This window comes from Phyllobates terribilis, unplaced genomic scaffold (assembly GCF_046119375.1).
Source record: "Phyllobates terribilis strain yellow unplaced genomic scaffold, ASM4611937v1 Scaffold_3__8_contigs__length_932513732, whole genome shotgun sequence".
Taxonomy (NCBI): Eukaryota; Metazoa; Chordata; class Amphibia; order Anura; family Dendrobatidae; genus Phyllobates; species Phyllobates terribilis.
The window spans coordinates 707,462,100-707,478,525 of record NW_027362763.1 but is presented as its reverse complement, the minus strand read 5'-3'; the positions used below and the strand labels follow the sequence as shown (position 1 = coordinate 707,478,525).

The window sequence follows — 16,426 nt, the reverse complement described above, 5'->3', positions numbered from 1 at the left end:
ATCATTGTCAGGACCGCGACTGTCTGGGGACTCCAGCCCCAGCGATCATGGAGACCACCCCCTTCCTTCTATTGTGAGAGGCATTGTCATATCACCCATTCGCAGCTGTGACCCCCCCATCGAGCATTAGAGTGAGGGTCTCGAGCCCTGGATGCAGCGAGGAGGAGTGCAGTGATCATACATGCCTCATGACGATCTAGTCATCGTCTTTGGGGCTGACAGATCCGTAGCGCCGTCATGTGTCAGACCCATACACTTTGGATAGAGCGTCGTGCCGCAGGTGGGATCGCTGCTTCATTTGAGCTCTACGATAGTGCACTGAGGAGGAGTGGGGAGCTCGGGACCCCCATCCTTATGATCATAAGGGGGTGAATGGTGAAAAGACAATTATTCAGAGGATGGATAATAAATGTCGATTGCTCAGAAAATCCCCTTCACCTGCTGGGACCAGAAACCTTAGTAGTTGCGGTAGGATGGGGGGTGAGCAACACAGATGTGCTTGGCCATCAGCGCCATCGGGGTCACCATTATGCCACCGGATGCTGAGGTGCCATATTACTTCAGGCCCTTCAGGTGCAGGAAGGGGTCAAAGTTATAATAATCCCATTGTTCAGCTGTATTGATCCTATAAAATATCAGTGTCAAGGGCTACAAAGTCCTGAGACCCCGGAGACCAAGAAGCCACAGGCTGTATGGACTGAGGGCAGCAAAACGGAGAATCAGTCATACTGTAAGTGCCAGCCGCACTCGGGGCTACCCACGGGATTCCTGGGCCTCCTGGCATGACAACAATTTCCGTCCTGTAGTCTGGGGTTAATTCAAGAAATGTGATCTGGCAAGTAGGACCATAGGTTATACCGAAGAGATGCAAAGGCTGACAGGTGCAGCAGGTTTTATTTTCTGGAGAGAAGGGAGGGGGGGGGGGGGGTCTTTTTTTTTCTATTCTATTTTCTGCACATGAGGGCGGCCATTGTGCCCAAACTGCAATCAACCACATTTAGAGAATAATGGATCCAGTGTGTATACATGTGTATATAAATTACAATGTGTGTGTAGGTATGTATACATATGTATGTGTTTGTGTAGAGTATATCTAGCAATACACACACACACACACACACACACACACACACACACACACACACACGTGTATGTATGTATGTATATCTCTGACCTATCATTGTAGTCCTGTCTAGAAGAACAAGAGTTGGGAGTCTAATATGAGGGTGAAAACATCAAGATTTAAGGATTGTTTTTTTTAATACAAACACTAATGAGCAAAATTATAAAAAAATAAAATTACCAAACAAAATCATAAAATAAATGATCTAATAGGAGACTTTCTGATGACTTTCTGTCCAACAGTTGCATGGTTGCCTCATGATCAGGCAGAACCTTCCATGACCATTCTCTGCCCCAATCACCATGGATTTGGCTGTATGTGAGGACTCTAACTGGTGTCTAAAGGGTAACGTCTCTCCTTGTGGGGAGTGATACATCAGTGTAAGGAGAGTTATAGGCCTACAAGTCTCCTTACACTGTCAGTTTCCATGAGGAGAAACTATACCCTTTAGTCAGCAATTGAAATTATGTCTTTTAGATCAGAGTGTGTGCAGAGTGCGCAGTGTCGGAGAACAGGAGCTTTGTGTTACCCCCCAGCTCTGCCCCAAATACAGAGAAATCATACCAAGCCTTTGTCCTGTAAGCACATCATTAACGTGCAGACGTCCCCCGTCGCTTGATGATTCACAAGCATTACCGCTTCGTCTTCTGTGATCGTGTGAACGTCGTCACCCCATTCAATAACTGCAATGACAAAAATCCCAGCGTTAGTCTTCATATAGCACTCCTGTGGGGGACACATCTGTAATACAAAAGCTCTAATCATTACACGTTCTTTAAATTGTCTCCATGGCGACAGACTACAAACAAACCTCGTGTAGCCAGATCTTGCTGTAATAGTTCCCTCCGCCTGTCCCCCATTTCTTAAGAACCGACATTTAATAGTAAAACAAGACGACAAAAGGCAGCTGGATGGAAGTAAATGACTGGAGGATCCGACTACACAGGGTTTGTTTGTAGTCTGTTACCATGGATACATACCTCTACATACACATGTAAGTATGCCATTTTGGATTCTCCTTCATAAATTGCAAATCCATCCTACCCCCAACTTGGAGGAGGGGCCCCAAACGAAGAGACAAAAAATAAGAGGCACGGTGTGTGTCAATCATTGGTCTGTGCAATAATGGCAGCGAGCAGCTGAGCAGATCTTTTAACACAGTAAAGACGCCGCCATTATTGTCTTTTTATGGTTTTGTTCACTTAGCCTGTATGAGGCTTTTATTTATTTATTTTTTCCTGGGACGAGTTGTAGTTTAGAATGACAACATTCACTTATGTTCCATATAATGTACTGGAAATTGGGGGGAAAAAAATTCCAAGTTCAGTGAAATAAAATGTGATTCCACCATTTTTTTATGGCATTCATTCATTGAGCGGTAATATAATTCCCCAAGGTCAGTACAATGATGCCGATAACACATTTCTATAGCAGTTTTTTTTTTTTTTAAACCACCCAAAAAAAAAAAAAAAAATCCTAGCTGTATAATGAAAATAAATAAACTGGGCTGGTGTCACCAATAGCTATACCAGTAGTTGTTTTTAATGTTTCAGCTGATAGACCTGTATTAAGGCCTGTTCTTTTACTAATGGCATCTTCAGGAACAACATTTAATAGCTTTTTTTGAAGCCTGCACCGCACCTCCTGCCAGCCCCAAAAAAACAGGAATTCTGGCATTTCAATTTTCGTTCTCTCTTTACACTGTTTAAATTATCATTTTTCTAATCATTGTGTAAATAGGCGACATGTGCCTACGGTACACAAACTGTATGGGGCGAGGATACACACACTATATGGGACGAGGAGGGGGGACGATACACACACACTGTATGGGACGAGGAGGGGGGACGATACACACACACTGTATGGGACGAGGAGGGGGGACGGTACACACACTGTATGGGGCGAGGATACACACACTATATGGGACGAGGAGGGGGGACGATACACACACACTGTATGGGACGAGGAGGGGGGACGATACACACACACTGTATGGGACGAGGAGGGGGGACGATACACACACACTGTATGGGACGAGGAGGGGGGACGATACAGACACTGTATGGGATGAGGAGGGGGGACGATACACACTGTATGGGACGAGGAGGGGGGACGATACAGACACGGTATGGGACGAGGAGGGGGGACGGTACACACTGTATGGGACGAGGAGGGGGGACGATACAGACACGGTATGGGACGAGGAGGGGGGACGGTACACAAACTGTATGGGGCGAGGAGGGGGGACGATACACACACTGTATGGGACGAGGAGGGGGGACGGTACACACACTGTATGGGACGAGGAGGGGGGACGGTACACACTGTATGGGACGAGGAGGGGCGACGATACACACACTGTATGGGACGAGGAGGGGCGACGATACACACACTGTATGGGACGAGGAGGGGCGACGATACACACACTGTATGGGACGAGGAGGGGGGACGATACACACTGTATGGGACGAGGAGGGGGGACGATACACACTGTATGGGGCGAGGAGGGGGGACGATACACACTGTATGGGGCGAGGAGGGGGGACGATACACACACTGTATGGGACGAGGAGGGGGGACGGTACACACACTGTATGGGGCGAGGAGGGGGGACGATACACACACACTGTATGGGACGAGGAGGGGGGACGATACACACACACTGTATGGGACGAGGAGGGGGGACGACACACACACACACACTGTATGGGACGAGGAGTGGGTGACGACACACACACACTGTATGGGACGAGGAGGGGGGGACGGTACACACTGTATGGGACGAGGAGGGGGACGATACACACACTGTATGGGACGAGGAGGGGCGACGATACACACACTGTATGGGACGAGGAGGGGGGACGATACACACTGTATGGGACGAGGAGGGGGGACGATACACACTGTATGGGGCGAGGAGGGGGGACGATACACACACTGTATGGGACGAGGAGGGGGGACGGTACGCACACTGTATGGGGCGAGGAGGGGGGACGATACACACACACACACACTGTATGGGACGAGGAGGGGGGACGACACACACACACACACACACACACACACACACACACACACACACACACACTGTATGGGACGAGGAGTGGGTGACGACACACACACACTGTATGGGACGAGGAGGGGGGGACGGTACACACTGTATGGGACGAGGAGGGGGGACGATACACACACTGTATGGGACGAGGAGGGGCGACGATACACACACTGTATGGGACGAGGAGGGGGGACGATACACACTGTATGGGACGAGGAGGGGGGACGATACACACTGTATGGGGCGAGGAGGGGGGACGATACACACACTGTATGGGACGAGGAGGGGGGACGGTACACACACTGTATGGGACGAGGAGGGGGGACGACACACACACACACACACACACTGTATGGGACGAGGAGTGGGTGACGACACACACACACTGTATGGGGCGAGGAGGGGGGACGGTACACACACACACACTGTATGGGGCGAGGAGGGGGGACGACACACACACACACACACACACACTGTATGGGACGAGGAGGGGGGACGGTACACACACTGTATGGGGCGAGGAGGGGGGACGACACACACACACACACACACACACACACACACACACTGTATGGGACGAGGAGGGGGGACGACACACACACACACACACACACACACACACACTGTATGGGACGAGGAGTGGGTGACGACACACACACACTGTATGGGGCGAGGAGGGGGGACGGTACACACACACACACTGTATGGGGCGAGGAGGGGGGACGGTACACACACACACACACACACACACACACACACACACACACACACACTATGGGACGAGGAGGGGGGACGGTACACACACACTATGGGACGAGGAGGGGGGACGGTACACACACACACTGTATGGGGCGAGGAGGGGGGACGGTACACACACACTATGGGACGAGGAGGGGGGACGGTACACACACACTGTATGGGGCGAGGAGGGGGGACGGTACACACACACTGTATGGGGCGAGGAGGGGGGACGGTACACACACACACACACACACACTATGGGACGAGGAGGGGGGACGGTACACACACACTATGGGACGAGGAGGGGGGACGGCACACACACTATGGGACGAGGAGGGGGGACGATACACACTGTATGGGGCGAGGAGGGGGGGTACACACTATGGGACGAGGAGGGGGATGGTACACACTATGGGACGAGGAGGGGGGACGGTACACACTGTATGGGGAGAGGAGGGGGGGACGATACATACTGTATGGGGGGCACATTACACATACTGTATGGGGGGGGAACGATACACACTGTATGGGGGGAGGGCGATACACATACAGTATGGGGGGGCACGATACAGATACTGTATGGGGGGGCACGATACACATACTGTATGGGGGGGGGGCACGATACACATACTGTATGGGGGCAGAGATCGTATCAAGAACTGTTCATCCCCCGTACATTTCACATTGGCCAATCCCTTATATCAGGTATCGGCACTCAAATAGGCTCAAAAATCAGCCAAAATGAATAATGAATGACGATATCGGGGACGATTTTAGAGATTTTGACTAAAACCATGAAATCCGTTCTCTCCTGAGTCCGGTGCCAGATTTTGTGTCCGGTGAAGCAGCAGCTGTCCCGCTCATCGGCCGCCCAGTGATGACACGTAAAGTTAAGTAAGACGATACCTGCACCGAATCGCAGAGCCGATCCTGCTCCTTCAACAGCTGTCATGTGCTGCTACAGTAAATGACACACGCTGCAAAGAGGCCGATGCACAGGAGACGTTACACTGACAGGAGACGCTGCCCACGGGGAATTACAGCATTAATGACATTTATACTGAACTCTACTGGACTAAGGATCTTTTATTCTATATAGTGACAACATATACCACAGGACTGTGCCCAGCAGGTAATGACATACAAGGAGAGGGCAGTAAGTCACTGTCAGACACCTTCTGTGAGAAGTTAAGGATCGGGCATGTTGAAATCAAACATGCCTGACCCTTTATTCCCCCGACATCTGCAATCAGGACAAAATTAGATAGCGGGCTGCTGCAGAGGCTGTCTGTAAAGGGGGAACTGCTCCAATCAAGCCGTTCATCCATATGACCGCTGCAGCCGATCACTGGCCACAACAGCACAAGACAGCTAAAGATAGGGTTCAGCTGTAAAGACACAAAGACTGGGGGCCTTTGTGAGGTCTTTGCAGCCATGGCAAACCATCAATAATGTAAGGAAAGAGCAGGGAGTGTACAGCTCTTCCGACTGTTTAGGTACTGGAGTCGCTAATAACCATTGCAACTAAAGGGTTAAATAGCTGCAAGCCACAGCGGATAGCGACTGCTGACAGCGCAGGCACAAACCCTGAGCCAGTCTCATCCTACTACAAAGTGGTCGGGGTAGGCTTTTTTGTTTCTTCCTTCTTTGATCCAATGTGGAGCACATTTCTATTAATTTTGACGCCATGATATAGGTAAAAATGGCAAAAAACACAATTTTTCACACTATAAATTATTTATTTATTATACATACTACAGCACAACAGTGTGAAAAGCAGTATTTTCTGCCAATTTTTAACTGCAAAATAACTAGAATTATTAGAATAAAATTAATACTCGTCTTCTGATTTTACACTATTGTGGCCCCGTATGAGAACAGTATAAATCGCTTCTGATCTCCGCTGCGGTGCACAAAACCAACAGTGAATTAGTACCTATAGCTCCGCCACGTCCCCGCAGACATGTGGACTTTGTCCTAGGCCGCATCTGCCGATGTAATGACATGAAGGGCACCAGATACCATGGCGAAGCTCATATAATGAATGCTACAGTGATGTCCAGGCCAAAATAACAAATAATAAGCTACAAAAAAAAAAAAGAAAAGTTAATTGGTTTTATTGATTAGGGGGTCGGTAGCAGCCAGGTCCGATCACCAATAATCAGGTCTCCATGGTCATTTATCATCTATATGGTGGTGCTACTTCAGACCACCGCCTTGTGTGTAACAGAAGAGGGTGGTCAGGGGTTACCCCGGGGTAACCCCTGCCCCCCCCCCCACAACTCTATTATCCATACCCCATAAGGAGCGGATTGATGTATACAGCTCCCTGCACTCATTGTATATAGACATGATGGAATAATAGTGTATGGAGGAAACTGGTAATTCGGGACGTGAAGCCAGCGCTGCACTTATCTGTGTAACCAAAATGTCACAACACGTGGCAACGTGCGCTAAAGAGGTCACAGGAAGCACTGGCTGCAGGAAAATAAACGGAGGGGCGACACACACAGCAGCTCCAGAGAAGTGGGCGGAAGAGCAGAAAGGAGAGGAGGAGAGGGAACGTCCGAAACACCAGTGTGCAGTTATAATGCGACCAAATCTATATAGTTAGAAGAAAAAAAAGTGTTTTGGTACAGTGTTAGCCAGATGAAAAAAAGATTGCTCTCAGTGGGAAAAACAAGATAATCTTGTAGTTATGATACCATACCATGACTGAGGAAGGGACCCAAGTTGTCCCGAAAGCTTGCCTTGTAACATCATTTATTTTATTTTTGTTAGCCATTAAAATGTATCATAACTACAAGATTATCTTGTTTTTCCCACTGAGAGCAATCTCAAATCTATATAAACATCGAGTCACTGTGTACATACATTACTGATCCTGTACTGATCCTGAGTTACATCTTGTATTATACTCCAGAGCTGCACTCACTATTCTGCTGGTGCAGTCACTTTGTACATACATTACATTACTGATCCTGAGTTACATCCTGTATTATACTCCAGAGCTGCACTCACTATTCTGCTGGTGCAGTCACTGTGTACATATATTACATTACTGATCCTCTACTGATCCTGAGTTACATCCTGTATTATACTCCAGAGCTGCACTCACTATTCTGCTGGTGCAGTCACTGTGTACATACATTACATTAATGATCCTGAGTTACATCCTGTATTATACTGCAGAGCTGCACTCACTATTCTGCTGGTGCAGTCACTGTGTACATACATTACATTACTGATCCTGAGTTACATCCTGTATTATACTCCAGAGCTGCACTCACTATTCTGCTGGTGCAGTCACTGTGTACATACATTACATTACTGATCCTGAGTTACATCCTGTATTATACTGCAGAGCTGCACTCACTATTCTGCTGGTGCAGTCACTGTGTACATACAGAGCCATGTGAAAGTATTTGGCCCCCTTGAACTTTTCTACCTTTTGCCACATTTCTGGCTTCAAACATGAAGATATAAAATTCTATTTTTTGGGAAGAATCCGCAACAAGTGGGACAGAATCGTGAAGTGGAACGAAATTTATTGGATATTTTAAACTTTTTAAAAAAATTAAAAACTGAAAAGTGGGGCGTGCAATATTATTCGGCCCCCTTGAGTTAATACTTTGTAGCGCCACCTTTTGCTGCGATTACAGCTGCGAGTCGCTTGGGGTATGTCTCTATCAGTTTTGCACATCGAGAGGCTGAAATTCTTGCCCATTCTTCCTTGCAAAACAGCTTGAGCTCAGTGAGGTTGGATGGAGAGCGTTTGTGAACAGCAGTTTTCAGCTCTTTCCACAGATTCTCGATTGGATTCAGGTCTGGACTTTGACTTGGCCATTCTAACACCTGGATACGTTTATTTTTGAACCATTCCATTGTATATTTTGCTTTATGTTTGGGATCATTGTCTTGTTGGAAGATAAATCTCCGTCCAGTCTTAGGTCTTTTGCAGACTCCAACAGGTTTTCTTCCAGAATGGTCCTGTATTTGGCTCCGTCCATCTTCCCATCAATTTTAACCATCTTCCCTGTCCCTGCTGAAGAAAAGCAGGCCCAAACCATGATGCTGCCACCACCATGTTTGACAGTGGGGATGGTGTTTTGAGGGAGATGAGCTGTGTTGCTTTTACCCCAAACATATCGTTTTGCATTGTGGCCAAAAAGTTCGATTTTGGTTTCATCTGACCAGAGCACCTTATTCCACATGTTTGGTGTGTCTCCCAGGTGGCTTTTGGCAAACTTCAAACGAGACTTTTTATGGATATCTTTGAGAAATGGCTTTCTTCTTGCCACTCTTCCATAAAGGCCAGATTTGTGCAGTGTACGACTGATTGTGGTCCTATGGACAGACTCTCCCACCTCAGCTGCAGTTCATCCAGAGTGATCATGGGCCTTTTGGCTGCATCTTTGATCAGTCTTCTCCTTGTTCGAGATGAAAGTTTAGAGGGACGGCCGGGTCTTGGTAGATTTGCAGTGGTCTGATACTCCTTCCATTTCAATATGATCGCTTGCACAGTGCTCCTTGAGATGTTTCAAACTTGGGAAATCTTTTTGTATCCAAATCCGGCTTTAAACTTCGCCACAACAGTATCTCGGACCTGCCTGGTGTGTTCCTTGGTCTTCATGATGCTCTCTGCACTTGAAACAGAACCCTGAGACTATCACAGAGCAGGTGCATTTATACGGAGACTTGATTACACGCAGGTGGATTCTACTAATCATTACCAGTCATTTAGGACAACATTGGATCATTCAGAGATCCGCACTGAACTTCTGGAGTGAGTTTGCTGCACTGAAAGTAAAGGGGCCGAATAATATTGCACGCCCCACTTTTCAGTTTTTAATTTGTTAAAAAAAGTTTAAAATATCCAATAAATTTCGTTCCACTTCATGATTGTGTCCCACTTGTTGTTGATTCTTCCCCCAAAAATTAGAATTTTATATCTTTATGTTTGAAGCCAGAAATGTGGCAAACACTTTCACAAGGCACTGTATATTACTGATCCTGAGTTATATCCTGTATTATACTCCAGAGCTGCACTCACTATTCTGCTTGGTGCAGTCACTGTGTACATATATTACTGATCCTGAGTTACATCCTATATTATACTCCCATTTCTTTTCCTAAAAACAGACACCAGATTAAAAAAAAAAAAAAAAAAAAAAGCACATCAGAGGAGGTGACTGATCCTCTCCAACCAAACAGCAAACAGGACGGTGCAGGAGGCAGAGCGCCCACAATATGGAGGCAGGAGACTCTCAGCAGAGTGGGGTGAGCCAATGTTCTGCTCCTGGAGGGGTTATGATCTATGTTGGCAGTCCTCACAGTATATTGATGCCAGCATGACCAGGGGGATTTTATTCCAGGGCACAACACGGATCCCACAATCGCTGCTCCGGGGGCACATACTACTGAACGCTGCTCTGAAGCCTCAGAAATCACCATAGACTGGCAGCTCCGCACAATGGTGCCAACTATGCCAACCGACAAACAATGCAGACCCCCTACAACTAAGGTCGGGGTCACACACTGCGGCACAGTGCATGGTTTTGCTGTAATATCTAGGACACATTTGCATTTTGGCCACGGTTTTCGCAATAAAAGTTGCACCAGTTCAGCCTTAAGCTTTCCGAACTTGTTAGTTTTAGTAAATATTTACATTCCCCATAAAACACTGATATTGGAGCCTCTTTCATTGGAATTTACGTTGGTGTTGTCCCTCTTGTTATTCCTCCTGGAAATATCAGGAATCTATTGACAACAGCCGTTCCCATCAAAAGGCACGTGTCTCTGAACAGTTTGACCGTGTGAGTCTACAGGGACATGCCCCTAACCTTTCGTCCCCAGTTAGCACATTCATAAATTTCCAGGAGGAATAACAGAGGAACGGCACAACATTTCCAGTCAATATCCTTCCAAGGGCATCTTTTTCTTAGAGGACAATATGCGGAGTGATGACAAGTATTAGCAGAACATAGGAGCAGATACACAATACATGAACCCCACCTTGTACGGACGGAGATGCTACTAATTGATTTAATTACCAAACATGAAGCTAAATCTAATGCGTTTAGATGGTTATCCCCCGGAGCTGCGCTCGCCCCTCTGATTGTAACCATTTCTGTCCATTCAATTCTATCAAATATTCCAATTACTGCATAAAAGACGGAAGGAGAAAATCACATTTTCTGCAACTTTCATCCCTCCCGGGACGACTTTCATCTCATTTCTCGCCAGCTCGTATTCTTATGCCATCCAACCTGCCCGTATCTTCTGTGGCAGAGCGCTGCATGCAGGTATCTCCCTTTAAGACCTGCAGGGACTGGATGTGGTGTGTGTCTGACATTCCTAGACATCACATAATAAAGGGTCCCGTGGGAGGGCGGGATGGGACGTGTGTCAGTCGATTGGACACAATTAGGCCTTCATCCGTGACAGCACTGCCATATCAGCTCTTCCCTGTATTCTCCCCAGGCGATAAACAAGTGCAAACTAGACAAGACGCCTGAACGCAGAGACCGTACAGCCATCAGTGTACTACGCCGCGAAGACACAGAGGGTCCGCAGCAGACAGTGAGGAAGGGGTCATCCCACCAACCACATGGAGGATAGGAGATAAATATGACCGCTGGGACCCCCAAATCACAAAAAAAAGGGAGTGCCGTGAGCTCTATGTGCATACAGTAACAGTGTCCATGTGCAAGCGCCACTCTAGTCACTTCTATGGGGGCAGTAGTGGGCATGCATGCGCGTTACTCCATTCACTTCTATGGGGGCAGTAGTGGGCATGCTTGAGCGTTACTCCATTCACTTCTATGGGGGCAGTAGTGAGCATGCTTGAGCGTTACTCCATTCACTTCTATGGGGGCAGTAGTGAGCATGCTTGAGCGTTACTCCAATCAGTTTTATGGTAGCAGTAGTGTCCATGCTTGTGCGCCACTCCATTTGCATCTGTAAGGCCCCACCATCAGTATTCGGTCAGTATTTTTTCTTAGGAGTGGGAGCCAAAACCAGGAGTGGGTGATAAATGCAGAATTGATGACTTGCTTCTATTATACCTTTTCTCTGATTGTTCTTCACCTGGTTTTGGTTCCCACTCCTGAGAAAAAATACTGACCGAATACTGACCGAATACTGATAGTGGGGCCGTGGCCTAAGAGTAATAGTGTGTATGCCCGAGCACCACTCCATTCACTTCTTCACTGATAAGAAAAGATGGACACTTTTTTTTTTTCATGTACAAGGACCTCGGATGTGGAAAAAATCTGCCATGTGAACGAGGGCTTACAGGCAAGCTACCTATAGGTGGCACTAGAGACAGTCTGCTCACTGCAAGAGGAGCATGATGGCACTGTGAAGTGTTAATTTATGAGGCGCACATACTTATTCAGTCCATTTTCATCAAATCTGATTCAGGAGCTCATCACTTATACAGGAACAGCACCGATCTTGTGTGTAACAGCACGGGCACAGATAAAAGGAGAAGTGGCTAATTAAATTGTAATGAAGAGACCATGATGATATTGAAATTGTATGAAATACACATGGATCAAATAGGAGGATGCAAATCAAAGACCTAAGAGACGAAAACGTATCCAATGTACAACTAGAGGACAGAGCACTTACTAAAAAATAAAAATAAAACTTGTACATGCTACCAGTCTGTAAAGTGTCCAGAAAGTTCATACTGCTGTACAGAGTTCTGATCACAGGTTCTAGTCCCCCAAGGGGACTGAAAAAGAATTAAAAAAAAAAAAGTAATAAAAGTTTAGAAACAAACAAACAAAAAAATTGTATGAAGCACACGGACACACACACTCCCTTTTCGCCAGTTAAAAAAAATCACTGCAACCCAGCAAAAAAAAAAAAAAAAAAAAAAAAGCAATAAGAAGTGCTAAAAACATTTTATCTACCCCAAAATGGTATCAATAAAAAGGTCAGCTCAGGCTCGCAAAACAAGAAAAAACAAGCCCCCACACAGCCCCACTGACCAGAAGTAATAAAGTTATGTGCCTTGGAAAAGAGCGGCACAAACCAATTTTATTTATCTTTTTCTTTTAGCCTCTAAAACAGTGAATAGAGCGCACATTTTTGGCATCACTTGTCTATACTGACAGAGAATCTGGTTTCCATGTTTGTCTTTACTGCGCTGATGCCATAAAAATAAGACCCAAAAAACGATGGGGTATTTGCAGAGTCCTGCAAAAGACAAGCTCTTATACAGTGGCATGTAAAAGTTTGGGCACCCCTGGTCAAAATTACTGTTATTGTGAACAGTTAAGCTTAACTCTTCGCAATAACAGTAATTTTGACCAGGGGTGCCCAAACTTTTACATGCCACTGTATAAGAGCTTGTCTTTTGCAGGACTCTGCAAATACCCCATCGTTTTTTGGCATTTGACAAATATTAAAAATTATGGTAATCCTAATTACCATAAATACACACACACAGTTGAAGCCAGACATTTACATACACTATATAAAAAGACAAGTTTTTCTCAATATCTGACATGAAGGCACCTTCAGGTATCTTGAAATTGTACCCAACGATGAGCCAGACTTGTGCAAGTCCACAATTCTCTTCCTGCTATCTTGGTCGATTTGTTTATACTTTCCCATGATGCTACACAAAGAAGCAGTGCGTTTCAGGTGTGCATTAAAATACATCCACAGGTGTGTCTCTAACTCGGATGTTACCAAACAACCTATCAGAAGCTTTCAAACACATGACATCATCATATGGGCAGTCCAGAATTGTTTAAAGGCAAAGTAATCTTAGTGTGTGTAAACTTTTGACACACACACACAATTTTTTTTTTTATTTCAACTTTTACATTTTGAAATTTACAAAAAGGAATAATCGGCCAATGGAAAAGTTTAGGCACCCCTGGAGATGTGTGTTCAGATAACTTTGACCAAGGTTTCATACCTTGATTAGCCCGTTAGGGTTATGGCTTGTTCATTATCATCGTTAGGAAAGGTCAGGTGATGAAAATTTCCCAGCTTTATAAAAACCCAGCCTCCTCTAATTTTGTGCCAAAAAAACCCAGCAGCCATGGGTTCTTCTAAGCAGCTGCCTGGCACTCTGAAAATAAAAATAGTGGAGGCACACAAAGCAGGAGAAGGCTATAAGAACATGGCAACTTGAAAACGCTTTGCTCTTTCCCCAGTTCGAAACATAAATTAAGAAATGGCAGTTAACAGGAACAGTGGAGATCAAGATAAAGTCTGGAAGACCAAGCAAAATTTCAGTGAGAGCTGCTCGTAGGATTGCTCTAGATACAACTCAGAACCTCCGCTTGACTGCAAAAGACCTTCATAAAGATTTAGCAGACTCTGGAGTTGTGGTACATTCTTCTACTGTTCAGAGACACCTGCACAAATATGGCCTTTGTGGAAGAGTCATCAGAAGAAAACCTCTCCTGCAACCTCACCATAAAATTCAGCGTCAGAAGTCTGCAAAAGAACATCTAAACAAGCCCGATGCATTTCCTGTGGACCGATGAGGTTAAATTATAACTCTCTGGCCATAATGATTACAGGTATTTGTGGAGAAAAAAGGGCACAGAATTTCAGGAAAAGAACATCTCACCAACTATTGACATGGGGGTGGATTAATCATGCTTTGGGGCTGTGTTGCAGCCAATGGCACGGGGAACATTTCATGGGTAGAGGGAAGAATGGATTCAATGAAATTTCAACAAATTCTTCATGCAGACATAACACCATCTGTAAAAAAGCTGAAGATGAATAGAGGATGGCTTCTATAAATGGATAATGATCCTAAACACACATCAAAATAAACAATGAAAAACCTCAAAAGGCGCAAGCTGAAAGTTTTACAATGGCCCTCACAGTCCCCTGATCTGAACATCATTGAAAATCTGTGGCCAGACCTCAAATATCAGCGTATGCAAGACGACCCAGGAATCTCACATTACTGGAAGAATTCTCCAAGGAAGAATGGATGAAAATCCCTCAAACAAGAAATGAAAGACTCTTGTCTGGCTACAAAAAGCGTTTACAAGCTGTGATATCTTCAAAAAGGGGGCACTAATAGGTACTAACCATGCAGGGTGCTAAACTTTTGCATCGGCTCATTTTCCTTTCTGTAATCTTTAAAATGTAAAAATATATATTTTTTAATTTATATTTTTTGTCTAAAATACAAAGGAAATGTGTCATCTTTAACTTTAGGCCTTTTAGAGATCGTTTCATCTTCAACTTGCTTAACTGTTCACAATAACAGTAATTTTGACCAGGGGTGCCCAAACTTTTAGATGCCACTGTGGTCTGACGGAAAAATAAAGTTAAGGCTATTAGAAAAAAGGAAGGAAAAAGTGGAACCGCAAAAATGAAAAGTTTGCTGAAGCCTTAAAAGAGTTTAAAGTGGCTGTCCAATTAAACTAAATTTTTAAAGGAATTATCAGAGTATATAACTTATTAATATAGATGTATTCGGTATGAGCGCTATCCCGGATTCTAGCAGGTCTTCCTCCACTTTGTGACCAGAGCCATGTGATGGGGATCGCTATTTCAGAAGCCAAGTCATCCTCCTCCTCGGTCTACACATTGGAGAGGGGGGCTGGCTTCAGATGAGCAGTCAGTCAGCCCCCCTCACACACCGCTCTGGACCCCGGCCGAAACAGAAGCACGGTCCCGTTTTGACCACAGGACAAGAAGCCGAGCGGCTGGTACCTGGGAAGGAGCGGCTGTCGCAGTGGAGGATCGGGACATCCGAACAACTATATTCATCATTTATTTACCTTAATATTCACAACTAATTTCTAAACATTATAATTTCCAGGAAAATCCATTAAAATAAGCATAAATTAGTAAGACATCCAACTTACCAATACACTTCTATTATTACAGGTCTCCCTGTGGTCCCAGGTTCAACATCTACACAACTGGCCATGTGTTAGACATCGGTGAGAGGTTCTCCATCACTGTTCAATACAGACCTATTGAAATGAGCAGTCAGCCAGCCCCCTTAGCAAGCCCCTTTGATGAGGAGCTGGAAATTCCTGCCTGTGCTGAGCAGAGGGGCGCATACTAAATAAAGGGGAAAGCGATCAAAGGTTTACATGGGACTGCCGGAAAAGGTCAAGTGCTAACCTCAACTATCAGAGGCTCAGCCAACACACCGCGTTATACTGGGCTTTCAGAGCCTCGTTCTAGTGGCTTGGTGGGTATCCCAGCAGTCAGAACCCCACCGATTAGCATCTAAAAAAATGGAATAATCCTTTAACATATCTTTATTGCAGTAAAAGCTCAATTTTTCAGATTTTTCTGGCCTAGAGCTCCAAATCCTTGGCAAAAACCATACACTTCAAACCGCAAAGTTATGCCTTCCTGCAGCCACCAAAAGAGGGAGCTTACTGCATAAAATGTCATTATTGAGTTCAATGTATGCAATAAGCACCCCCTTAGTGGTGGCTGTAGGTAGACAGATTAAAAAAAAACCAAAAAAAAAACCATCTGATTTCTATAAA

General features: G+C 45.5%; 1 protein-coding gene across 1 annotated transcript in view; it reads right to left on the bottom strand.

Annotated features, from left to right (window-relative positions):
- The window catches only part of LPGAT1 (lysophosphatidylglycerol acyltransferase 1), a 66,133-nt gene that overhangs the window by 28,249 nt on the left and 21,458 nt on the right, over window positions 1–16,426 (bottom strand). The window contains exon 3 of the mRNA XM_073671985.1: window positions 1,688–1,806. Within this exon, the coding sequence (XP_073528086.1) occupies window positions 1,688–1,806 (119 nt within the window). The remainder of the gene's footprint in view (window positions 1–1,687; window positions 1,807–16,426) is intronic.